At 37.5% G+C, this 27,893-nt stretch overlaps 2 protein-coding genes across 5 annotated transcripts in view; one reads left to right on the top strand and one right to left on the bottom strand.

Moving 5' to 3' along the window:
- The window catches only part of lrrn3a (leucine rich repeat neuronal 3a), a 53,392-nt gene extending 39,327 nt beyond the window's left edge, over nt 1-14,065 (top strand). For both annotated transcript variants that reach the window (XM_072267622.1, XM_072267623.1), the window contains one exon: nt 11,584-14,065. In XM_072267622.1, coding sequence (XP_072123723.1) covers nt 11,912-14,038 — 2,127 coding nt within the window. In that variant the 5' untranslated portion in view covers nt 11,584-11,911 and the 3' untranslated portion in view covers nt 14,039-14,065. The remainder of the gene's footprint in view (nt 1-11,583) is intronic.
- Nucleotides 1-27,893, bottom strand: part of immp2l (inner mitochondrial membrane peptidase subunit 2) — a 568,918-nt gene that overhangs the window by 326,508 nt on the left and 214,517 nt on the right. The gene's annotated exons all lie outside the window — the stretch shown is intronic.

Here is a 27,893-nt window from a genome sequence, read left to right as displayed (position 1 = left end):
GGTAAAGGGGGGTGGGTGGATTTTCAACATGCCTTCATAAAATGGTCCTGTTAAGATATCCTGAATCTAAGTTAAATGCAAGCAACCATTGTTTACATCCTACTTCAGAGTTAAGAGCTACTGAATGAGACCTCATTACAAGGAATAAAACTTTCATTTTCATATGGAGTTCTCACTAATGTATTTTTTATTTTACATTTCTACTATGGATGCATTGTTTGCTACACTTCCACTTTTAAGCAGAAATCCAACAATAATTAATTGAACACATCACACTTATAGCTCTGAGATTGGTTAACAGCAACAGTGTACTTCTGTGGTATACCAAATATTAACTGCTCAATGCTTTCTATTTACCTTTTGTCTCAAGAGGGAAATTTCTGCTGTTGCACAGACTATTAAACTGAATATTCCTGCAAGGAATGTATGTAAAGCAAGGACAGAAAGCAAGAATATCAGTTGAAGACTGGAATTTTTTTCCTCCACCATGTTTTATTCGCTGGATGCTTGCCAAACTGATGAGCTATTGATCATCACAAAAAGAATACAATCTTTCAGTTTACCAGTTTTCATAGCTTCTGTATAATTTACCTTTCCTGAAATAGGAAATGCTTTCTGTATGTCCAGAATGTTGCCATGGTTACACTGTTGGCTGCTTAGAGCTGATACCTTCTTACATGCCAGCCATTGCAGTCAGCATTTCAACTTGTGTATCAGCTTGTCAGCATTTCACAAGGAAACTCTTTTTAATCTGGGATTGAAGGCATCAAAGAATCAGATTAGTTGCACGCAGACCAGGAGATTGTCATAATTAATAAGGTTGGCTGTTTATTTTAAATAAGCAGCTGGTTCTAACTAAATTGTAGTTAGTTAAAGCAGCAGTGATTTTTATTATCACATTTAAAGGTCTGAAGAAGCAAAAAAAAGCTTTAAAAGTCATTGATCAGCATTTAGGAGGAAAGGAAAATTAATGTTTTATTATGACTCCTATTCTGAATTCAGTTGTAAAGTTCAAATTCATTTATGTCAACCATTATTTTTTAGTGGTATCTCTCCTGAACAGATGTGAAAATATCTTGTTTATATATCATAATCAGAACATCCTCAGTCTACTATCCTAACCTATCCACTCCATCTGCCTTCAATTTGTTTTGGGCCAATGTGATAGAAAGGTAATTTTAACAAACAGAATTCAGTGATAGCTTACTTATAGTCCAGTTAAAGTTTAGAATCCAGTTTCTTTCTTTTGAATCAATAACTATTTAGTTCAGTGTGCCATTTTGTGCCAATTTAGAATTATGATTTATTACTTAAAAACTACAGTTATGGATTGTTCAAAATCTGCTAAAATGTTGCTCTAAATATGCCAGAATCAAAATTCGCAGGGGCTGAAGCTAAGGTGGAAGGTTGTAGATGCTTCAGGAAAAAATTCTCCAATACTTCTTTTGACAGTAACCCTAATGCTTTCAGCAAGCACTTTTCTCTTCAGCAAACATTCCACTGCTACAAGTCACACCTTTATGTACAATAGATTTAATCTTTAGCAAAGAGTTGAACAGCAACATTTAAACTATCATTCATTCACATCCTACAGAGGTTAGAGTCGAATTCCCTCTTCACGTATCATGATTCCTATTCATGTTTGTTTTTCACCAGTCCTTTTTATGTTTTTGCTCTACTTTTGCCATTTTACTGAGATTACACATCCATTAATTCTGGCAATATGGCCCATACTCCACTGGACAAATATTTACGATTAATAGTCCGACATTACAAAGTTTCTCACTAATAACGTGTTTAAAGGAGAATGAAGACATAAACCTTTAGACTTTTAGTCTTGTCATCCAGAGACAAATTGTCTGAATCTGATCTGTGGCATAAGAAATAAGATATTTTTTAAAAAGTCATGAGACCCCTGAAGGTACTCCTCCATTCGATAAAAACAGTATTCCTGTATTTGGTAGAGTATGGTAATTCCTATTAATTGACAAACTTTCTGGGCTAGCATTTTTTCTAGAAAACAGGGATCAGACGCAAGAATAGTTATGTATATCCTGGAATATTCCCTCCATCTCAGGCAAAACAATTTTAGACCTTTCGCAGACGGCAAGTAACCAATTACTTTACTAACACCTATGTTGAGAAGTGCCACATGACATATGGTGAAGAAAGGTTTACAAGGTCAGTTATTTAGAATGTACAGCCAAAGATTGTGACTCTTCTTGTATGTTTGGAATGGGTGGGGAAGGAAGTGTTAATACCTTGTATATGACATCCAGCTATCTTGACCAATCCATTAAAATAATCCACATTAATATAACTGAGCTGCATAAGGTGCAAGTACAGTACAAGTTTTGCTTTTTATTTACATTTCCCATGTCAAACTTTAGCTCTGTGCTGTTAATCATGATAATGTGATAGGTTTGAAATTACTGAAGCTAATTCAAAATTTATTTATTTACATCTTTTAAGGACTCTGACTTTTCATCTCATTTTCTTGATATTTATTGCTTATTTATTGATTATTATTATTTTCTTTTTTGTGTATGCACAGTTTATTGGCTTTCACACACTGGTTGGAGCACCAAGATGGTGCAGTCTTTCAAGTTGATTCTTTTCAGTTATTATTCTATTGTGGATTTATTGAGTATGCCTGCAAGAAAACGAATCTCAGGGCAGTACATGGTGACATATATGTACTTTGCTAATAAAGTTACTTTGAACTTTTGATAAAAACCACAGGCAAGACTTTGTTGAACAAAATCAGCCCCATAACTATATTCTTGTATTGCCTGAATTTTTTTAGATTAAAATAAAATTATGAGTACCTATGTTTGCATTTTTCACAGTAAACATTATGGGAAGTGGTTCCTGTTTATTTAAAAATAAAAATCCATGGGCAATATGAAGTTGACTTTAACCAGCAGCCAGCTTTTAAAACTGCAGTAAGACCTGGAAATCCAAGCATACCCTGTAATGTACTAACGGAGACAAAGGGCTAAATCTGCTGGGCTATGCTCTTGAGGACCAACAGCAGGTTCCAATCGCCCTATTACAAGGGCCCAAGAATCCTTTTGATTTCAATGGGGAATGTAGGAAAAAAATTTGATGGTAAAGAAATCACTTAGAGTAAATACTTAGTTTTATTTTAGTTTTAATTATTTATCCATGTGTTGGCACGTGGCCAAATGGTTAAGGCATTGGTCTAGTGATCTGAAGGTCGCTAGTTCGAGCCTCAGCTGAGGCAGCGTGTTGTATCCTTGAGCAAGGCACTTAACCACACATTGCTCTGCGATGACACCAGTGCCAAGCTCTATCGGCCCTAATGCCCTTCCCTTGGACAACATCAATGGCGCGGGCGTGGAGAGGGGAGTCTTGCAGCATGGGCAACTGCTGGTCTTCTACACAACCTTGCCCAGGCCTGCGCCCTGGAAACTTTCCAAGGCGCAAATCCACGGTCTCGCTAGACTAACGGATGCCTATATATTTATCCATCTTCAGTTAATCTAAATTTTTGATTTTTTTCAGCATTTTACAAAATAATTGGCTTTAATATCAACAGATTTTCAAATGCATCTGATGTCGGATATTTAAGAACTATCAACATCAATTGCAACTTTCACAGTTGCCAAGCATTCCACAACTTTTTAATTGACAGGGTTATTTTAGGAATGAGACTCCAACTGTGGCCCTGACATAAACAGGCCTCCTATATCAGGCCAGGGTATGTGAAGCAGGTATAGACAGCCTACTGGCTTTAATCCTGGCCAGTATCATTCGGCTCAACATGTTTAATGTAATTGCAGATTCTGCAACAGGAAGGATGGTTGTGAATAAATAACTAAACAGGATAAAGACAATAATGGAGATAGTGTGGCATTATCGTATTAATAATATCCATGAGAGAATTTGATATATATATTAAATAAATTTCTATAACTCAAAGTTCAAAGTAAGTTTATTATCAAAGAACATACACTGAATGGAACCATCTGCTACTCTCAGATTCATTTTCTTGCCAGCATTTATAGAAATACAATATAATTTTACTAAAACTATATACATATGCCAACAGACTGACAAACAACTAATGTCCAAAAGGCAAACTTGTGCAAATAAAAAAAACAACAGAATATAAGTTGTAAAGAGTCCTTGTAAATTAATCCATAGATCAAAGAATCAGTTCGAAGTATCATAACTGAAGTTATTGATACTGGTTCGCGAGCCCGATGGCTGTAAGGTAAGAACTGCTCCTGAACCTGGTGGTGTGGGACCTGAGGCTACTGTCCCTCCTGCCCAATGTATAGGTCTTCTTCAGTCTGGTACATTTCAATTTGAAGTTTAAGGTAAGAACTGAAAATTAATCCTAGGAAAGATGTTTGTTTAAAAAAAACATTGTCCCTAAGTTTTTAATCACCAGGTCCTTGACCAAATTGCTTTTGTTAATAATGAATGGTTGTCACTTCCACATTATGAAGGAGCAAACACTCTAGATGTCATAACTAAAAGTAATAACTCTAATTACTATGTCACAATGCTAATGGACAGTGCAATTCTATCTTGCTGCATGTTATTTTTCAACATAAGTCTTATTTTAGAAGTGTAAAGTTTTCATTGGTCATGCTACCCTAATATTTTAAAATCTTGTACAAGGTTATTTTCTGTTTACTTTGCTGAAGGGCTCAGAAATAGAGCACCTACTATTCTCAATTCTTACTACCTTAACACAGTGAAAAACAAAGTTGGAGTACAATGTTGTAAGTTTTTATATTTAACAATTGTAGCTGCTTGGTAAATGTACAATGCTAGAACAGAAAGGGCAGCTGTGAGTAGGGAGAGAGCTAATTGTTTGAAGATCAGGTGTGATAGAACATGTACAAAAGATCATTTCCTTGGGTACGATCCTACTTATGTTCTTGCTGCTGAAGATTTTCAACTTATTTGTATATTCATTTGTGGCATGTTTAACCATTCTTTTGTCATTTAATTTTAGTACACACCCAAAGGCATGCCATTTTATTTTGTATTGCTTTGATTATTTCGAATATTATCAATTTTCTTTTTATCCTCTCTCTGTACAGTTTTAATTAGGCTCATCTTTGATGATGAAATCGCAATCTGACTGTACTACTGCAGCAGGATATTGTTAACACCATATGTACATTCTTAAAGAAAGCTAATTTTAGTTTTTGCTGCCTCAATACTGTACTTTGTGAAGTTTCAGACTTCTTTGATAGACTAAATTAGCCCAAATACACATTTTGACCTTATTGTTATTTGTCTAGACATCTGTAGATTATAAACTGATGTATTGCATATCAAATTCCAATGGCAGAAATTGAAATACCAATTTATTTATACAATTACTAGCACTGTGAAATATTACTGCAGGTTGCCTATTTGTTGCATAGCAACCACAAGGTGCTAACAATGTGAATTGATAACTGGTGATATTCTCGATGGCTGTTCAACATATGAAAGAAGATACCCTCTATGGGCGAGAATGTAGTTATATGTGGTCAAAATATTAATTACTGGACTTTAAAAAATTCATTTTTGGCTCTGGACATAGCTAGTCAGAATTTTTTGTCCTTCAATAGGTGTTGAGCCATGAGCCACTTTCTGCTGTCTTTCTGGTGAAGATTACCCATAATGCTTTAGGAGAGAGAGAGAGAGGGGGGAGGGGGGAGAGGTGGGAGAGGGGGTGAGGGGGTGGTTGAGAGACAAGGGGGAGGGGAGAGAGGGACAAGGGGGAAGAGTGAAGGGGGAGGGAAGGGGCAGAGAGAGAGACGGGAAGGGGAGAGAGAGAGAAGGGTGGAGAGAAAGAGAAGGGGGGAGAGAAAGAGAAGGGAAAGAGAGATCGAGAGATCCATAATTTAGACCCAGGGATGATGGAGGGCCAAGCTTCATGTTCCAAGTGAGAATGTGTGCATTTGGAGGAGAACATGCATATCCTCATATACTGGTTGCCCGTATCTAACATGGTGACAGAGTTTGTGGCCTTTGTTGGTATTGTCAGAGAATCCTGGGCAAGGAAAAGCAGTGTGGTTTTGGTAGTGGAGGGAAAAAGTGTTTAAATTGTTTGATGGGATGCCAATGAACTAGGCTGCTTTGTCCTGGATGGTGCTAAAATTTGTTGCTACTCATACAAAGAGATGGTTTTCCATCTGCTAACTTGTGTTAATGTAGATAGTAAAAAGATCTATTGGTACAGGGAAGAGAGTCATTCACCAAGCCTTTGACCTGCAGCCATACACATGGCATTTAAGTGGTTGGTCTAGTTTAGCTTTTGAGCAAGAGTAGCTTTTCAGGATATGGTTGGTGGGAGACGCAGTGGTGGTAATGCCATTGAATTCCAAGGGTAGGCCAAAAGAAGATTTTCTGTGGGAGATTATTGCCTAGTTCTTATGGCCAAAATGTCAAAATATTGTGTAGGTCTTGCTGCATAGATGGGCAGCTTCATTTGCTGAGGAGTTGTGAATAGAAATTAATATTATGCAATTATCAGTGAATATCCCCTCTTCTGACCTTGTCATGGAAGGAAGATCATTGATGAAGAAGCAGATGTTTGTACTTGAACCAGTAGCCCAATGAACTCCTGCACTGATGTCTTGAGGCTAGGATGACTGATTTACAACAATTATAACCTTGAGCAAGGTACAATTCCAAACACTACATTTTCACCTTGATGCCTACTGAAATGAGTTTTACGATGGCATTAAAATGCTACCACAACTCTTCCTCATTCCTTATTCAACAAGAATTCCTTATTCCCCTGGCTGCACAATAATAGTAAAATAAAAGCAGTCTGTGGTAGCGTACATTCTTTTTATGCTGCTGGTCCACAATACCTTATGGAGGCCCAATACTGACTTTCCACATCTTTTCTGAGTTTAATCCATCTAGCACATTTGTTGTGCCACATAACATAATAGAGGGTATTCCTAGTGTGAAGAACAGACTAGTTCAAGGATGTATGGTGATCACAGCTACCAATGTTCTCATGTATAGATGCACCTGCCACATGTAAATTGGTGAAGACAACATCAGGTACAAATCAAAAGAAGTTTCAAGTTGGCAACAAAAATTAAAAGACGATAGTAATCTCAGTAAATTACAATGATATAATTTCATTTCACTAAATCATCTTTGCCTGGGCAACAATGAGTTACTCTATTGACTAGAAATTATTCCCTCAAATCTGCAGTGAGAGAAAAAAAATGGCAGCCTAACCTGGTGTAGAGCAATTTCACATAATTTATGGATGTCTTTAAGCCAATGGAAAATCTATCTTCTCATTGTTGATGGGATTTTTGCTCTCCTTATCACTTTACTTCTGGTTAAAACTTTCCTAAATGACAACAGTAGTACAAGCAGTAAAATTTATCTCATTACGCTCAGTTTCAAATTATATTTACCCATTACTCCTGTCATCATTGATTTCCATAAATGTCTAGTTCTTCAAACAAATTACTTCAATATCTTTATTCTCAGTCTCAAATTCTGGCGCTAGCTCACATTTCTCTACCTCCACAATTGCTTCCAAAACTTTGGTCCTCCACTTTTAGTCCTCATTTCACTTTTAATAACCAACTATTCAGTGACTCTGCTTTACTTCTCTGAAACTATTTCCTTAAAAAACTCTGCTTCAAAATATTCCTCAAGATGGTTTTGACAACCTCACTCAGAAATTCATGGCTTAACATCAATTTCTCTACAAAGTGCCTCAAGAATATTGAATACTCCTTCAGTTAAGTTATAACATACGGCCAGAAGAAGACAATAGATTCAAAAGTAATAATGTTCAAGAGAAGATTAAATATTGTTTTCTTCACAAACCAGTACATTTGTTAACAGATTCTCAGGTAAAACAACTACCGCAGAATTCTTTTGATGACCAGCCCTTCCTATCTCTGTCTTTTTATGTTACAGCATTAAATAACTGGTTCCTTTACAAAGAGACAACTCATTACACATTATCAGTGATAGTCAAAAAGCAGGTGGAGTCCTGTACTTTTAAAAAATTGCAACTTTGCAATGTCTTCACTAAAATAAATTTGCTCAAGGTTCTGATCAAAATGTTATCAGACCAGTTGTGATACTTGGCCAAATAATGCAATGATACAACAAGTGAAAATGAGAAGTGCCTTAAAGATAAGAGAGCTGAACAGAGAAATTGTTGGGGATAACATTCCACACCATTGGGCCACAGCACAATTGTAAGAAAGTGGGCAACAAGTCAGACTAGATCTGGAAGACCCTGCAAAATTCCCTTAATGTTGAGTAGGTAGTGTAGGGATAAACAATGACCAAGCATTTCTTTTGAAATATTCAGTCAAGGGATGTGGGCTTTGCAGGCTGAGCCAGCAAATTTAATTGCCCTTCCCTAGTTTCCATTGCGGTGGTGGTGATGAGTTGCCTTCTTGAACTGCTGCAGTCCTTAGGTGTAAACACAAGGAATTATGCAGGTGCTGGAAATTCAAGCAACACACATCAAAGTTGTTGGTGAACGCAGCAGGCCAGGCAGCATCTCTAGGAAGAGGTACAGTCCACGTTTTGGGCCCAGAACCTTCATCAGGACTAACTGAAGGAAGAGCTAGTAAGAGATTTGAAAGTGGGAGGGGGAGGGGGAGATCCAAAATGATAGGAGAAGACAGGAGGGGGAGGGATGGAGCCAAGAGCTGGACAGTTGATTGGCAAAAGGGATATGAGAGGATCATGGGACAGGAGGCCCAGGGAGAAGAAAAAAGGGGAAGGGGGGAAAAACCCAGAGGATGGGCAAAGGGTATAGTGAGAGGGACAGGCCTCCTGTCCCATGATCCTCTCATATCCCTTTTGCCAATCAACTGTCCAGCTCGTGGCTCCATCCCTCCCCCTCCCACTTTCAAATCTGTTACTAGCTCTTCCTTCAGTTAGTCCTGACGAAGGGTCTCAGCCCAAAACGTCGACTGTACCTCTTCCTAGAGATGCTGCCTGGCCTGCTGCGTTCACCAGCAACTTTGATGTGTGGTCCTTAGGTGTAAGTATGTTCACAATGGTGTTAGGGATTGAAGGAATGGTGATAAGTTTCCAAGTCAGGATGGTGTGTGGCCTGGAAGACAACTTTCAGGTGGTGGTGGTTCCCATGCTTTTGCTGCCTTTGATCTTCCAGCTAATAGAGATTGTTTCGAAGGGACATTCGAAGGAGACTTAGCAAGGGACAGTACTGTAGTAATCTTGCAAATGGTACAAAAAATGCTTCTGTGAATTAGTAGAGGAGTGAAAGGAAGGGGTGCCTTTACTTGGGCTGTTATGGCCTGTTTGATGTTTTTTGCACTACTTATTTATTTTGATATATTCTTCTCATTGTAATTTATAGTTGTTATTACTATCTACAGTATTGCAATATACTACCGCTGCTGTGAAACAACAAATTTCATGATGTATGCTGGTGATAGTACACCTGGTTCTGAGCTTAGAGTGCAAATATGAAAATGGTAATTTTATACCAGAAGCAAATTACAGACAGTGAGGACAATGATCTGAGGGATAATGTGAGGCTGCTAAATAAGATAAGAGCTTATGGTATTATAGGAAAGATACTAGCATGGATAGAAGATTAGCTGGAGGCAAAGAGTAGGAATAAATGGGGCCTTTTCTGGGTGACTGCCAGTGACTAGTTGTGTTCCACAGGGATTGTTATTGGATCACTTCTTTTCACGTTATATGTGACAAAGATTTGGATGACAAAATTGATGGCTTTGTGGCCAAGATGATACACAAGATAGGTAGAGGGGCAGGTAGTGTTGAGGAAGCAGCGAGTCTGCAGTAGGACTTAAACAGATCAGAAGAATGAGCAAAGAAGTGTCAGATGGAATATAGTGTAGAGAAGTGTACTGTCATGCACTTTGGTAAAAAGTAAAAGGGGGAGAAAATTCAGAAATTAGAGTTACGAAGGAAATCCTTGTGTAGGATTTCTTAAAGGTTACTTGAAGTTGGTGGTAAGGAAAGCAAATGCGATGTTAGCATTCATGTCAAGAGGACTAGAATATAAAAGCAAGGATTTAATGCTGAGGCTTTATAAGGCATTGGTCAGATCATGCTTGGTATACTGTGACCAGTTTTAGGTCCCTTATCTAAAATAGGATGTAGCATTGGAGAGAGTCCAGAGGAGGTTTGCAAGGATTATACTGGGAATGAAAGGATTAACATGAGGAACATTTGATGGCTCCATGTTCTTCATTAGAAAGGGTTATGGGTGAAAGGCAGGAGAATGGGGTTGAAAGGGATAATAAATCAGCCATGATGGAATGGCGGAACAGACTCAATGGGCCAAATAGCCTACTTTTGCTCCTATGGCTTAAGGTCTTATGGTCTAATATGAATTGGGTTCTGGGCACCACAACTTTTGAATGAGCTCAATTAAAACCACAAAGGTTCATTTTTAAACAACAGCTCAGGTTCCATTGTTAGTTGGTATGGAAAACTTAAAAATAGGTTTATAGAGCTTCATTACCAGATATTTATAAGGAAAAAATTCCAAATCGTTCCACTCAAATTATATTTAGCTGAGAACCATTTAAAACAATATCTCACTGAGCTGTTTAATATATAGATAGCAAATGTTCTGTGGCACAGTTAAAGGGAAATTGGGTGGTTGTAGTATAAAGGGCCAGAACCATAAAAGGGGATCACTTCCCCTTACCACTCCGCTTGTAAACCAATGAAGTGGAGAATTTTCCTGATATGGAATGCATCTGATTTTCACTTGAACAGCGTATGAATCATTTAAGAGAGTTAGATTGCCCATTATTTAATTAAAAACACCAAAAATGACATGAGTTTCATGTATGTTTCTTGCTAATTCCACCAACACATTGTTCATGTCTATTATCCCGTTAAAACAGTTGTTTCATTTGCAACTCTGACAAAGAGTTCACCACTTGATTGTTAATGCTTTGTCTCTTTATAAAATGAAACTCAGATGTGAATTTTCATTCTGTGTTCTATAAGATGTTGTGCACTTAAGAGCCAAATTTCTATATTTTGTTAACATTTCATGACAGCATAAACTCTGTCTGGTCAAATGTCAGTAGCTCAGAGAAACAAAAGAAGTCCCTTGCCAAATGTTTGATATATAATTATGTACAGTATAGACAGCCTGTCTAGAACATGATCCTACACTATTTAGGGAGAGTATTATTTTGGATGGAATGGCCCTGTGTAATAGTATCATTGATTTATTTTATGATCCAGAATTCTGCTGAAGTTGAAACAATATGCATTCCAAAATAAAAAGTTAGGAACCTGTCACTATAACAAACCCAGAAATAAAATACTAAAAAACTGAATACACACTACATTTTTCTATCACAAGTTAACACATAATTTCAAACAATTGAGAGTCTGTGAGTGTTTTGAAATGCTAATTGAGATGCAGTTAATCCTGGCACAAACTGGATTTATTTTAGATTAGTATTTTACAACTCCGGTTCTTTCCAAAACTTACAGTGTAAATAGGTATTCGGGCATTATCGTAATGAACCTTGTGCTTTTGTACATGACTATACGTCACCTGATGGAAAAAAATGTTTTTTTTTGTAGGCAATTCCGCTCATTATAAAGGATATTCAAGAAAAGTGGACAGATAACAGGAAAATAAATGATGTGCATAATCTCCCAAAAGTCTGCAGGGTTTCGTCCTAGTTCATCAAATACTCATCACAAAAGGTCAAACAGCATTCATATGCCCAATGTGCGTGGCATTTTTGGACAAGGTAATTGAAACAACGGGGAACCGGCCGCTCACCTGGAATACATGGGATTGCAGGTGTTGAGTACTTGGTAATAGATGATCTGGTGATTGAGCTTAACAGCAGTAATTACAAGAACTTTAAAAGAATTATTACTGTGTAGAGGGAACCAATCCAAGATGAAGGATGCATCATTCAATGCTTATTTTTTTCTAGGGTTAATAGTAACTGCAATAATGCAAACTGTAGGGAGAAATATGGACTGTCCAATGTTATGCATTTGTGAAATCAGACCATGGTTCACACCAAGATCCACTTATATGGAAGCTCCTACAACAGACTGCAATGATTTAAATCTGGCAGTACTGCCACAAGTATTACCAGCTGAGACACAGGTCTTGTTGCTGCAAAGTAATAATATTTCAAAAATTAAGAACAAAATAGACTACTTGACCAACCTGACAGAGATAGACTTATCCCAAAACAACTTTTTAGCTATCCGTGACGTTAACCTAGGAAAGATGCTTCGGCTACTCTCTCTGCACTTAGAAGAAAATAAGCTCCATGAGTTGCCTAACAACGGCTTGCTTGGACTCAACAATCTACAGGAACTTTATGTTAATCATAATCAGATTTCCAGCATTTCATCAGGAGCATTTACAGGGCTTGATAATCTCCTCCGACTCCATCTGAATTCTAATCAGCTGTCCACGATTGAAAGCAAGTGGTTTGAGGCTATTCCAAGCTTGGAGATTCTAACAATCGGAGAAAACCCTATTTCTCAAATTCAAGACCTGAGCTTCAAACCCCTCAACAATCTGCGGAGTCTGATGTTAGCTGGAATGGAACTCTCGGAATTGGGGGAAGATACTTTGATTGGCCTGAACAACTTGGAAAGCATTTCTTTTTATGACAACAGACTTATCAGAGTTCCCAATGAAGCTCTTCAAAAAGTCCCTAATCTCAAATTTTTGGATTTGAATAAAAACCCTATTCAGAGAATACAACAAGGCGATTTCAGAAATATGTTGCACTTGAAAGAGTTGGGCATTAATAACATGGCAGAATTGGTTTCTATCGACTGCCTTGCTCTTGATAATTTGCCTGAACTAACAAAAATTGAAGCTACAAACAATCCAAAACTTTCATATATTCATCCAAATGCATTTTACAAAGCACCCCAGCTTGAAACGTTAATGCTAAACAGTAATGCACTAAGTGCCCTCTACAAGGATATAGTGGAATCTTTGCCCAAATTGCAGGAAGTCAGCATCCACAGTAATCCAATCAGATGTGATTGCGTCATTCGTTGGATTAACATGAATAAAACACGTATTCGATTTATGGAGCCACAGTCTTTACTTTGTTTTGACCCACCAGAGTTCAAAGGTCAGCATGTTCGAGAAATTCCTTTCAGAGAAATGACAGATATGTGCCTTCCATTAATAGCTGCGGAATGTTTACCTTCTGAAGTAAATTTGAACAGCGGAAGCTCCACAACCCTACACTGTCGAGCTACAGGGCAGCCAGAGCCTGAAATTTACTGGATCACACCTTCCGGTAATAAGCTTCTTCCTAACACTGCAACTGATAAATACAATGTATACCTTGAAGGAACACTGGCAGTTTTTAACATAAGCCACAAGGAAGCAGGTTTATATACTTGTGTCGCGCATAATCTGGTTGGAGCAGACTTGAGATCGGTTATCGTAACAGTAAATGGATCATTTCCACCATCCATAAATGAGACAATGAATATTGGAATAAAAGAAGTTGCAGCACATTCTATTGTGGTGACCTGGAAGGCTGTTTCAAACAGTATGTCATCTAATATTAAGTGGTCTGCCAAAATGGATTTTGATAATCCCAAAGTTACTTACACAGCCAGAGTTCCAACAGATACACAAATATATAACTTAACACATTTGAATCCATCAACTGAGTATGAGGTATGTATTCATATAATTAACATTAAACAACAAACGGAAAAGAAATGCCTCAATGTCACAACAAAAGGAATAGTTTTAGCAGTAAACTCAAGCAGCAGAAGTACAAGCTCAACATTTATGGCTGCCCTTGGTGCCATCTTTGGCGCCATTAGCATGGCACGTCTCTATTTCTGTGTGACTTGGAAGAAGTACAATTTTGGGCACAGTCATTTAGAAAAGTACGTACAGAATAAAGCAACATTTCCCTTGAACAAATTTTATCCTCCACTTATAAATCTTTGGGACAAAAATAAAACAAAGGATGGACCACTGGAACTTAAAGGCACTGTAATAGATGTATCAGCAAACTGTTCATAATTTTTTTTGTAAAACAAATGTAAAATAAAAAGCCAGTTGTAACTGGACTGCTTTTAAATGTTGGATACAAAAGAACACAAAAAGCACAGATCCTGTTCACAGTGCTAACGTACAGGGAGTGGGAGAAACATGGTCTCCTACTCAGTGCATTTTTAATATGATGAACAGACATGCACCAACACTAATAAGGTGGATTGGTGAGGGTCTAGCTCCTTAAAGAATGGCAAGGGAAAGAAACACTCACCACCCAGTATGAGTTGTAACAACCCAACATTTACTCTGTTAATGTGAAACTGCTCACTTCAGTCAAGAAGATACCATACAATGGTACACTGATGCTTGGCCAAGGTTAAAAGCATTTTTTCTGTATTTAATTATGTAATGTGTAGCAGTAGTGGACTGTACTAGTGGTTTCTGAGCAATACCTCCTTTTCCATTTAACTCAATACTTTAGTTGGCAGGTGTTTAGAAGCTGGGCAGTTAAAAATAGAATGTCACTTGTGGTGTTGCTGAATGGATACAATCCGTTAGACTAGATCTCTCAACTAGTAAAATAAATGTGAAATTGACTTTTTTGGAAGTAAGATGAACATTTTTGAATAAACTCACAATTATGTCTGGTTGACTTTTAAAGTGTTCAAAATATTGCTTTTCTGATCTGGAGGTGTGTTACAAGCTACAAAAACTTACTTAAAACAAACATAAAAGAGCTAAAAATGGATTTCAGTTTCATCTAATTGGTGCATTGCCCTGAACTAATAGTCAACTTCAGGCTTTTTCTATTATTATTAAGGTGAGATGAAGCATTCGATTTTTTTTCATTAACTGAAGTTCAACCATATTTCAAACCCATTTCAATTTCAATCACCTCACTGTACACTAGCTCAAACAGCAGAATACTCAAGCATCTGTTAACCAGCTCTTTACAAAAGCACAAATATTTCCCACATTTCATTTTTAGGAGCTCATATTCAATTTTTTAGAAATAATTTAAGTTCAAATTTATAGTCATTCAACCAAACACATATATACTGGCAAACAAGACAACATTCCCCTAGACCAAGGTGCACAGAACAGTACATATAACTCACACACATAACACATCAAGTAATATTACCACAAATAAATTAACAAGTCATGAGGTGCATATACAATACAAGTTAAAAAGTAAATGGTATAATGCCACCAATGCTTCATATGTGATGAGACCTGGATGGTGGCAGACAGTTCAGTAGTCCTCTACCCAGGTTATATTTTCAGAGAACTATTACATTTTCAGAGACATGATGACTTTAAAATATAAGTTTTTATCTTTCAAGGAACAATAATTCTAAAAAATCTGTATTTGTAAAATGCTAATATGTTTTCCACAACCGCTCCAAAAATAAAATTTGCAGAATTGATAAATCACAAAATTGATAAATTACCATTGCTTACAACTCGACATGAGAATTTATCAGGCAGACTTGCTCATACGTCACTACAGGTTTCAGCACCTTGGTCAAAGCATTCAGAGTTAAGCGATTTGTCAAAGGTATGAGATTTAAAATATAACCTATCACAACACAGGCACTGAACAGGTCAGCAGGAACTTGTTCGCATATCTCTTGCCTTCCCTTCTCCTTCTGACTTGTTTTTAATGGCAAAAGTTCAAAAGGTACAAGAAATACGTGGTTGGATGCATCATTTCTATGAATAAAACAAAAGGCACCAAATCTAAGGCAATCATAGCAAGCTAATAAATATCACAAAAAATTGTACCACTTCAATAGAAATGAAACAAACAATGCTCATTCAACTTATTTGGCTTCTTACATGCCTAGAGATACAATTTACTACCTTATGCTGCAAAGCTTTGCAAATCAAAAAACTCGTCATTTCACAAATGAACAATAAAAGCAAGTAAAACTCAGAATCAAATACATCTGCTGTCCATATTTTCCTTAAGTTTCTCTCTTCTAGTTTTAACACTTCTTGCAGTACAACTCCCTATCAGTGGCCTTCTCACCTATTAACTGAATCATAATCTCCCTATTTTTGTATTCAATTCCCCTAATAAATTAATGCATTTTGTTAGCCTTCCTAATCACTTGCTGTATCTGCATATTGCTTTGTAAACCACACAGAGACTCAGAACTCTCCAACTCATTTAACCTTATAAAATCCTTTTCTAGCTCCCTTGCACCATCTTCGCGATTTATTTTCCGACCTACCTCTGAGTCAACAGGAAATTTAACAATAATTAATTTGGTACTTTCATCCATGTCATTTATATAAATTGAGAATCCAGCACTGGTCCTCAAGACATACATATTGCTACAACCAAAAAAGGCGCATTTATGACTGTTTTCTGATTTTTGCTGGTCAGCCAAATTTCTGTTCATTCCAATACATTATCTCCTACACCAAAAACTTTCAATCTCTATAATAACCTTTGATGTGACACGAGATCGAACACCTTTTGGAAATCTTAGTATATTCAATGGTCCCTTTATTTGCAGCGTTTACCAATTATTATAAGCAAAAGATAGATGGCATTTCAGTTATGTGCCTACCCCACACAGATCTCAGCATTTTTTGTGAAAATATTTGTAGCAGCTCACAAACACTATTAAGCTGCATGATACAAGTCTCAATGTGTATCCATCCCTATAGTATGCAACAACATGTATTAGAGTGGACAAGAAAGTAGAAAAAGAATTACAGATCGTTAGAGATAACAAAAAGAACAAAGAGTAAATGGAAATACATAATGTAAATAAAGATAGAGACAGTAAAAACCAAGGACTAAAATGAAAATGCAGCGAGGCAGACATAAATAGTAAGGTGCTAGCAGAAAATACCTGGTAAACACTAGAAAGTTTGCAGGTGCTGGAAATCCAAAGCAACACACACAAAATGCTGGAGGAACTCAGCAAGTCAGACAGCATCTACGGAAATGAATAAACAGTCGACGTTTCAGGCTGAGATCTTCTTCAGGATTGACAAGGAAGGGGGAAGATGCCAGAATAAAAACATGAGGGAGAAGCAGGCTAGCTAGAATGTGATAGGTGAAGCCAGATGGATTGGAAAGATAAAGGGCTGAAGAAGAAGGAATCTGACAGGAGAGGAGAGTGGACCATAGGAGAAAGGGAAGGAGGAAGGAACCTAGGGGGAGGTGATTGGCAGATGAGAAAAGGTAAGAGGCTAGAGTGGAGAATCAAAGAAGAGGAAGGAGGAGAGAATAATCTTTACCGGTTTAGAAATTGGTATTCATACCATCAGATTGGAGTCTACCCAGAAAGAATATAAGGTGTTGCTCCTCCGCCCTGTGGGTAGTCTCATCTTGGTACAAGAGGAGGCCTTGGACCGCTGTGTCGGAACAGGGCATGTCAAAACGGGATGGAATTGCATTTTATTTTTGACACAGTTCAAAAGGTACAAGAAGCACACTAGTTCATTACAAAAGAGTTTATTTAAAACAGCAGCATACCTAATGTTAATAAAATGGCATCACTTCAACGGCACCAAACTCATTCCAGGCAGCATATGCGGTCACTTAATAGGTTGACAAATATGAAACTATATTCTGCAAGAGCCAACAACAAATAGAGGAATAAAAAGGTAGGGACAAAAATGTCCTCAAATAAAATGAAAAATAATTTAGATATCGCAGTTTTGTTATGTTAGTTAATTAGGATTAGGCCCTCAGTCCCTTAAATCTATTCCACCATTTAATAAGATCACTGCTGATTTAACAGTAACCTCTGCTCTGCATTCTCATCTGCCTGTGGTAATTTTTTACCTCAGTATCTTTCACAATTTAGCTAAAATATTTCAAATCTCTGCATTCACTGCTCTTTGAGGAAGGGGCTAGCAGGGTGACACAGCCCGAGTAGATACTGCATGAAGTTAAGTATCGTCCCTATGGGTTGCAGCCAGGTGTTCTGGTTATATGCCATATTCCACATACACGTTGGGTAAATGGTTACTGTAAATTAACTCAGTGCATATGAGTGACAAAAGAATCAAGAATGGGAGTTAATTGGCATGAAAAAAGAATAAGTTGGAGTGAAGTGAGGAGGAGAAGGAGACATGGGATTGCTCTTTTAGAGCAGGCATAAAGTTTATCTGCACCTTTCTGTACATTGATAAAGTAAGAGTTCCAAAGACTCATGACATTCTGAACAAAAACTTGCACCTCATCTCTGACCAATTTTATTAAATAATAACCCTTGGCTCTTGCTTATTCCACAATCGGAAGCATCTTCTCCACATCTAATCTGTCAAGACCCACTTCAGCAGTCCTCTCTCTCGCTTCTAAAATCCAGTGAAGATTAGAATTCCCTCATACGACAATTTTCTATCCATGCCAATATGTTAACCTCTGATACAATACCTGACACATTCCAAAATCAAAGCTACTAATAGTGTTCAGTGGATTTAGAATCAGGTTTATTATGACTGTTCTGTATGTTGCTTTGTGGCAGCTATACAGTGCAAAGACATAGAATTCCTACATTACAAAATAAATAAATAGTTCAAAAAAGGAATAATTAAATGGTGTTCCTGAGTTCATTCACTTTTGATAAATCTGACAACAAAGGGGAAGATGTTGTTCCTGAATCATAGAGTGTGGGTCTTCAGGCTCCTACACCTCCTCCCTGAGGATCGAAAGAGATGCGGAGGGTTATAGATTCAGCCAGCTCCATCACCAGCACAACCCTCCCCATGATTGAGGATATCTGGAAAACGTGGTGACTCAGGAAAGTGGCGTCCATCATTAAGGATCCCCACCATCCGGCACATACTCTGCCCTCAGTATTACCGTTGGGTTAGTCCAGAATCTCCACTTTGCCCATGAGATGGCTTTCCGGAGATCATACCTGGAAGTCTTGTAGCTTTCTTGCTCTCCAGACTTGAACGCCTCTATTTGGCCCTCAGCAGCTTCTGGATTTCATGGTTCTTTCAGGGTTTCTGATTGGAGAAGATCTTGAATGATTTTGAGGAGACACTCTCATCTACAACTGTTTTAACAAAGTCTGTCACAACCCTGGTGTAGTCATTCAGATCCTCAAATGAGTGCTTGAACTCAGCCTTGTTCAATGACAAAACAATCCTGTAGGCGTTCCTTTGCTTCCCACGACTACATCTCAATCTCTGGAGCCTTGCTTTTTAGGCTCTGCCTATATGCAGGTAGTAGGAGTACAGCCAAATGCTCTGACTTGCCGAAATACGGTTTAGGAAAGGAATGATAGTAATTCCTTATCATAGTTCAGCAGTGGTATTCTACTGCAGTACTACAGAGACAACCCATACCAGCACTGAAAATCAGGATTCCTTGAAGATAGACTGGGAGCCCTAGCGGCAGTGACAGCATAGAGTCAGAAGTCCCAGATCATTGCTGGTGTTTTACATTACACCCATACACATAATATAGTTAATTGGGACAGCTCAGGATCATCTTGGCCCAATTAAGCAGCTGCCCCAATTAGCCAAAGTTTCATGGAAATAATTAAGAAGGTATAAAAAAGACAGACTGCCACTTAACTGAGTTAACAAGATATATAATTAAATGAAATACAGAATAAATTAGAACATTACCAAAACTATAGTGCCTATAAAAAGCATTTATAAAAGCCTATAAAACTCCCCCTTGGAAGTTTTCATGTTTTATTGTTTTACAAAATCGAATTACAGTGGATTTAATTTGTCTTTTATTGACACTGATCAACAGAAAAAGACACTTTGTGTCAAAGTGAAAACAGGCCACTACAAAGTGAGCTAAAGTAATAACAAATATAAAACACAAAATAATTGATTACACAAGTGTTCACCCCCTTCAGATCAGTATTTAGTAGATGCAACTTTGGCAGCAATTACAGGCTTGAGCCTGCATGAATAGGTCTCTATCAGCTTTGCACATCTGGACAATGCAATTTTTCCCTATTCTTCTTTACAAAACTGCTCAAGCGCTGTTAGATTCCATGAGGAGCGTGAGGGAAGAGCTCTTTTCCAAGTCCAGCCACAAATTCTCAATTCGATTGAGGTCTGGACTTGGCCACTCCAGCATATTAACCTTGTTGTTTTTAAGCCATTCCTATGTAGCTTTGACTTTATGCTTGGGGTTATTGCCTTGCTGGAAAAACAAATCCTCTCCCAAGCCAACTTCTCTTGCAGACTGTATCAGGTTTTCCTTCAGGATTTCCCTATATTTCGCTGCACTCATTTTACCCTCTACCTTCACAAGCCTTCAAGGGCCTGCTGCACTGAAACATCCCTAGAGCATGATGCAGTCACCATCATGCATCACGGTAGGGATGGTTTGTTTTTGATAATGTGTACTATAATGCCAAACATAGTGTATAGTCTGATGGCCAAAAAGCTCAATTTTGGTTTCATCAGATCATAAAACCTTCTTCTAGCTGACTTCAGAGTCTCCCACATGCCTCCTGGCAAACTCTAGCTGAGATTTTATTTGAGTTTTTTTTTCAAAAGTGGCTTTCTCTTTGCCACTCTCTCATAAAGTTGCGACTGGAGAAGCAACCAGGCAACAGTTGTTGCATGTGCAGTCTCACAGCTCAGCGACTGAAGCTTGCAACTCCTCCACAGTTGTCACAGGTCACTTGGTAGCCTCCCTCACTAGACTCCTTTTTGCATGGTCACTCAGTTTTTGAGGATGGCCGTTTCTAGGCAGATTTACAGCTGTGCCATTTTCTTTCCATTTCTTGATGGTTGACTTTACCCCAAGGGATATTCAGTGACTTGGAAATTTTCTCGTATTCATCTCCTAATTTGTGTTTTTCAATAATCTTTTCGCAGAGTTGGTTGGAGTGTTATTTTGTCTTCATGGTGTAGTTTTCCCCAGCATACTGACTAGCTGTATTTTTACTACAGCGAGTTGAAATACAGGTCTCCAAAAACAGATCTCCATTTAATTAATTATGTGACTTATAAAACCAATTGGCTGCACCAGCGATGATTTGGTCTGTCATTTTAAAGGAAGGAATTACTCTTGCTCGTAACCATCACCTCTTTATATTGGCTACCTACCCTCAACTCCTTCAGTCCAGATGAAGGGTTTTGTCCTGAAATGCTGACTGCCCATTTCCTTCTCCAGATGCTAATTGACACGAGGTTCTTCCAGCAGCTCATTTTTGCTACACGTTTCTCTAGAATGGTTCCTGTGTCATTAAGACTGTTGTCCAAAGAGAATTTAGATCAACATGCATTCACCAAAGTTTAAATGAATGGGAGGAGATCCCACTGAAACAGAAAAAAAAAATCATTGATAGTTAGCATGCACGGTAAGGTGTTTCCCTTGGCTGGAGATGGAGTGGTCTAGAATCAGGGGTCGCAGACTCTGAACAGTGATAATTTAAGAAATTTCTTCACCCAGGTGCTGGTGGCCCTGTGAAATTCTGAACCATCCAGACTGCAGAGGGCAAATCAGTGAATATATTTAAGATAAATTACTATTCCCAAAAGGCATCAAGGGTGTGGATAGAGAGCAGAGATATGGCATCTATGATTCAAATTCCCATTCTTAACTATACCAACACGATGTAAAATTAATAAATGAAAAGTTGTAGAGGATCAATCATGAATTTACTGATTTGTCTATCAATTCTGTTGACTGTTATGCTTCGTCAGTTTAAGGACAATTTCAGTTGGCCATAAGTGCCAAGATTGGCACTGATGTCCCAACTCCTATATGGACAGGTATTGGAGATCTGAACAGTCCTCTCTGCAGATAATCTGTGTTAAACTCCTGAAATATTTCTAAGCAGAAGTTGTTGATTTGCTCCCTGGAGTGGGTAATTTCAATGTCACCTTATACAGTGAGAGTGCATGCACACTTTGTATTTAGCTAACAGATGGGCAGAGTTGATTCATTTCTGTGCACTTCAGACACAGAGCGAACTAAAGTTAAAATGCAAAAATATACCATAGCCTAAAATTAGAAATCGTCCATTACAGTTGAACTTTCAAAAAGGTGAACTGGAGGAGAATTTGAAGATACACAAAGCTGGTGCAGTTCAATGCTGCCATACAAGTATGCATCAATGATTCCTATTTCCAGCAGAATGTAGACATTTGGTGGTTCCCTCAGAAAGTCAGGTATATAATAGACTGTTAGGTCTGATCAGTGTTTAGTTACCTTTGCCCATTCAATTTTTTTTGCATTAATTTAAGATTTCTTCAGCACACAACCTCCTCTCCCTCAGGCCAGCACCTGATGAATATTTTAACAACACCTAGAGAATGAATAAATGGAATGTTGTGTACATAAGTTTGACATTTTGCCTCAAAATCCCTGTTGATCTCTGACAGCACAACATTGTAGCATTGTCCATACTTCCAGTAACTTCATGATGAATATAGCTTGCATGCTTATTTCCCTCATATAAGTAATTGCCCAGGGAAAGCAAGTAATTGGGAGGGGCAGGGAAACTGAAAGGCAAGGGAAAAAAGTCAAAAGAATAACGTTATGGATATAAACCAATTAAAAATGCTAACAGTTAAGCAAGCTACTAATCTGATCTATATTTGGTTTCAATCCCCTCCCCCAAAAATAAAAGTCCCATTAACACTAGAAAGGATAAATTTTTCATTAGAATTTAAAATCCACCAGGACTCCAGTAGATTAATAACAGTTAGTTTACCATTGCAGTGAACCTACTTTTATAAAACGGAGCTTCCTATCATAACCCATGCAGTTGGATTCTTTACAAATTGCCATTTGGCCAAAGAGGCTATATTATTAAATAACACCTTTTGTCTGAGTACACATTCATCATAGCAATGAACACCAGTGCACTAGAAATGCAGCAACTGTTAGCCACCGGCTAGTTTTGCCATTGAATGAGATCACTGACACCCAACGCTGCTCATTTCCTTCAATATCTTTATTTAATAGAATTTTACCAGTCTTGAAGCTTCTCCTTTACTTACAGTATATTTCTAATGTACTTTCAACAGCAAAAAAAGTACAGAATGAAATAACCACCTATTCCAAATAAAATTAAATCAATACAAAGAAACCTGCAAAATAAAAAAAACATAAAAAACATTCTGAAACAATGAAAGATTTTACAGAAAGGAACTTTCCATAAATCAAAAACTGGGTTACACTATTCCATCTGCGCTACAGATTGGCCAACATCTTGAGAAAGAAGCAAGGGTATTAGTGTTTCAGGTCACTGGTTTCTTTTAAGAATGGCATCGTCAGTTAAAGAGACATTGCCTGAGTCTCCTGTCTGGCAGTGTGTTTTATGTGAAACATTCATATATTGCAGAAGCTTTCCCCTGAGTGAACTCTCTGAAAAATTCATTCCAGACTTTGATTCTTGAAATTATGCCCAACTTTCATGATTCTGAGCAACACACAATCCCTTCTGAACTCTTCCCACCTCTTCCAACCAGTGATTTGCAAAGCTCCTTTCCAACAAACTGCAGCCAAACCCTGACCAGTCACTCTCGTCACAATGAACTGCTGTCTGATACTGAGCATCAAATCACGATTGCCTCCATAACCTAATCTCAACTCTTGAATTTTTGATTGTACTGGACTCCCAATACTTTCGGTAATAATCTAAGTATTTTGTTAAAATATATATGGATGGGCTAGGCAGTGTAATTTTCTTATACATGAGATGTTGGCTTATGGGAAAATTACTGTAAAATTTGATGGTAATACATTGAATGAAACATTTTAACTGGACTAAGTTAAAAATTCTCCCTTTACATAAAAATTCAGTAGACTTCTCCAAAGTTAATTTATTTCTTGCATCTATAAACAGATGAAAATTAATCTTTAGAAAGTGCTTATATTGTTGCATATCTATGTGATTTTATGATACAGCTTTCACAATAAAATTTATAATAATCTACATAATACTTAATTCCAGAATTTATAGATTTATTTTAAGAATAAGAACAAGCTCATCAGCAGACCTCAAGTACACCAATGGAAAGTCGCAAGATAAAAAGATCCTTTTTGCTATGTTTTCTGTTGCCTATACAGGCTGAATGTTCCTCAAAAAGAGAGAAACACAAACTATGACTTCATAAATATATTAATGTTTAAGTTATTCTCAAGATCAATTTTATAAAACAAAATGAATGTCTATGAATCATTTCTCATAAAATAATATTTTTAGCTGTTCAAAGAACACACACATTCAGTGGCTGTGATAAAATCTACACTTGCTCTTTTCCTGCTCACTAGAACTATACTTCCTATCAGTTAGCAACTTCCTGAATGAACCTGGTGCAGTCCTGCACAGCTCAGGACCTTCCTCCAGAAATAAAGGCCATCATGTGGTGGGACTGAAACGTGCCATCCATAGAAACGTTTACACATGCTGCCAAGCCACATCTACAGGTTTCATCAGATGTGAAAACTATCAGATAAATTCAATTATTTGCACATGACATTAATGAGACATTCAAAATCCATTAATAGCTAATCTGACTGTGGTAACATTATTAGAATTAAAGCCTATAGGGTTATTTCATACATTTACATCTAATTGCAAGTCATTGAATATAGAATCATAGAAATCAATTGCAAAGAAATAAATGATTCAGTTCCCACTTACCAGTTTTGATCTACAACCTTGAAGCTTATGATAGTGTACATTCAAGCCATTTTATATATAATGACATCCCACCTTTTTTTCAGGTAATGATTTCTCAACCCTACTACTATCTGGGTGGAAAACAATTCAGACAAATTACTTTGATTACGTGCTCCTTGATTGCTGTTGAAGATAATTCCTTCCTCTCTACATCCTCCAATGCTCTGGATGTAATTTCATGCACCATTTGGTTCTTCCCTTACTATCACCTGTTCTGAAGAAAATAATCCAAATTTGCAAAATCTACTCAGAACTAAAATCCTCCAGTCCTAGTAACATCCTCATTAACCTTCTTTACCCATCCTAGCAGCTCTATATCTCAGCAATTGTGCAGTGACTAGGCCGTAAACCCCAGTCTGGGATGGCATAAGTAATGGTTTATGCAACTGAAAATCAATAAGCTGCAAATGCAAGAAATTGGAAATAAGAACAGAAAATGCTGGAAAAATTCTGCAGATGAGGCGGTAACTGCAGAAAAATGAACTGAGTTAATGTTTCAGGCTGAATGCCCCTCATCAGAACAGGGAAAATAAGTTCATTTTTAATCGCAGAGAGTATGAGAGAAGCTTTTTTTCTCGCTGTAAAATTACCTATCTATAATATTAACTCACCTTTTTCTGTCTGCTGGGTACTTTCAATATTCATCTTTGGTTTCAGGCTTTGCTAACTACCTGGAGTTGCATTTTACATGTTCCTTTATCTGTTTTCATCTTCCTTTTGCTCACTACTAACTCATTATCAATTATCCAAACTGCTCTATAACACTGGCAACCTTAGTTCATCTTATCAGGTAGTCTTTTGAAACTATCCATCCTCTCCACCCTCTCTGAAAATTAAAATTAACCTGTTATTCCCACCACCCCACCCACTGTCTCAGTTCTGATAAAGGGTTTTCAATCTGAAATGGCAATTCAAATCTCTTTCTGCACACGCTGCTTGGCTTATTGAGCTTACAATTAAAACTATTTTGTTTTCACTGATAATTTACTCTGTTTTAAGAAGATTTCCTTGCTAATATAGAATGGAAAATTTAATAAAGAATACTTTCCATTTAACCATCTGTGCCACTTTATTTATCTACTAAATAATTGTAGAGGAGTGTGGTATGTGTAACGCTCAGTTATATTGGCTCGTATATGTCTAGGGGAAATCCCACCCAGCACCTGCCTCAACGCTTCCCACAGAGTCGGTTGCTGCACCACGGCCGCCCGAATCAATCCCAAACATCAATCATCAGCCAGCACACCCAGTACGTTTTACCAAGTACACTTTATAGATATTACTAAGTCTATGAAATTAATATAAATTCGATACAGAAAAGGAAGCAATGGAAAAAAAAGGTGTCAGACTTATCGAAGTCCAAGTTCTTCGCGCGCAACCGTTGGAGTTCAATCAAATCCAGACGACCACCCGAATCCCGTCGACTCACGGCTTGGGACCACCCAAAGTGATCGACCGGAGCCTTTCCGCACGTCCGCCGTCCTCTCCGTCTCTCCTCCGACTCCCCGCCAAAAACCTCGTTCCCACTCATATGAGACAGCATTATCATCCGAAAAAAAACGATACATGAACACCCATTGGCTAATAGCACCCTGCTATCTGTATTAACCCAAGCAAATGTCTAGCTAGAGACTTTCTCAGCATTTAACATAACAAAGAAGCATTCCCAAGTATAACATAACAAAGAAGCCATTTTAAATTTAACATACAAAAACGGAAAGACCCTGTACACATGTATTGCAAAGCCCCTCCACTTGCAGTATCCTGGCATTTTTCTTGCTTGCCTTTTGCTCATTCTATATATAGTACCTTTCAAATGTACTGCAAATTTTCTGAATTGGTTATGAAAGGTAACTCTACTTTTTGCAATGAAGTTCAGTGACAGCTAAAGGTTTTTTATCTCCTTAGATACATCAGCCATACATCATACATTATGTTATGTCTAATAAGAGATATTACTTGCCTATCAGAGGGTAATATTTAAGGTGTGCAATACCATGAAGCTAAATAAATTATACTAGAGTTTACCGGTCTACACAAATGTACACCCTAACTTTCTGCCCTCTGATTTTATCTATATTGATCGCAATTTAAAAATATTAATGAGGAAATACGTTCAAACAACACAAGGACATGCACTAATGGGAAAATGGTCTTAACCATCAGAATAGACCATGTTAATATGAGAAATCCTGAACTACTTCTTGAAGTTTGTGACTTGTTTGAAAACCAAAGCCTTTTAGTTTTGATAAATGATTGGTAGCTATAACTCATAGCTACCAATCATTTCTCAAGATATTAAGACCGCTGTGGCATCAATCTTCCAAACCACAGGTAATCCTGTAGTGTTATCTTTGAGATTTAACTGCTCTAAAACATTATTGATAATGGCCAGCAATTGTGTATCCAAAAGCTGATAAGGCAAATTAAAGAAAGTTAACATGGAGCAATTTGAGATGAGAAAATAGATTGAGTATATGATAATCACTAAACAAAGCAGATTGATCCATTCTCTAGGGTAGGGATTGGCCTGGTAAGGCAGAACTTCCAGTCTCAATTTTGAAAGGTGAAATGATTGTCTTGATATGTTCTTATTGAATCATAGAGGGAAACCGTTGCTTCATTTTTCATTTTCTACTTAGGCTAAGTTTTAAAGTTGCATTTACAATCTAAATACTCTAATAATGCCACTGCTGGAAATAACAACATACATTTATCTGTTGTTTGTGCATTTGAATCAAATAATTGCTGTCTTTTTGTACACTCAGTGGTCACTTTATTAGGTACACCTCAACATATCTTCATAAGGCAAATATCTATTTAGCCAATCATGTGGCAGTAACTCAATGCGTAAAAGCATGCAGACATGGTCGAGAGGCTCAGTTATTGTTCAAGCTAAACATTAGAATAAGGAAAAAATGTGATCTGAGTAACTTTGACTGTGGAATGATTGTTGATGTCAGATGAAGTGACTTGAGTATCTCAGAAACTGCTGATCTCCTGGGATTTTCACATACAACAGTCTCCAGAGTTTACACAAAATGGTATGTAAAATAGAAAAAAAACAACCAGTGAGCGATAATTCTATGGGTGAAAATGCCTTGTTACTGAGAGGGGTCAGAAGAGAATGGCCAGACTAGTTCAATCTGACAGGAAGGCAACATTAAATCAACCAAGCGTTACCACAGTGATGTGGAGAAGAGCATCTCCGAATGCACAACATCCCGTCCTTG

Source organism: Mobula birostris, chromosome 9, assembly GCF_030028105.1.
Source record: "Mobula birostris isolate sMobBir1 chromosome 9, sMobBir1.hap1, whole genome shotgun sequence".
NCBI classification, from domain to species: domain Eukaryota; kingdom Metazoa; phylum Chordata; class Chondrichthyes; order Myliobatiformes; family Myliobatidae; genus Mobula; species Mobula birostris.
The sequence above is the reverse complement of the archived record's forward strand: the minus strand, read 5'-3'. Positions and strand labels throughout refer to the sequence as shown.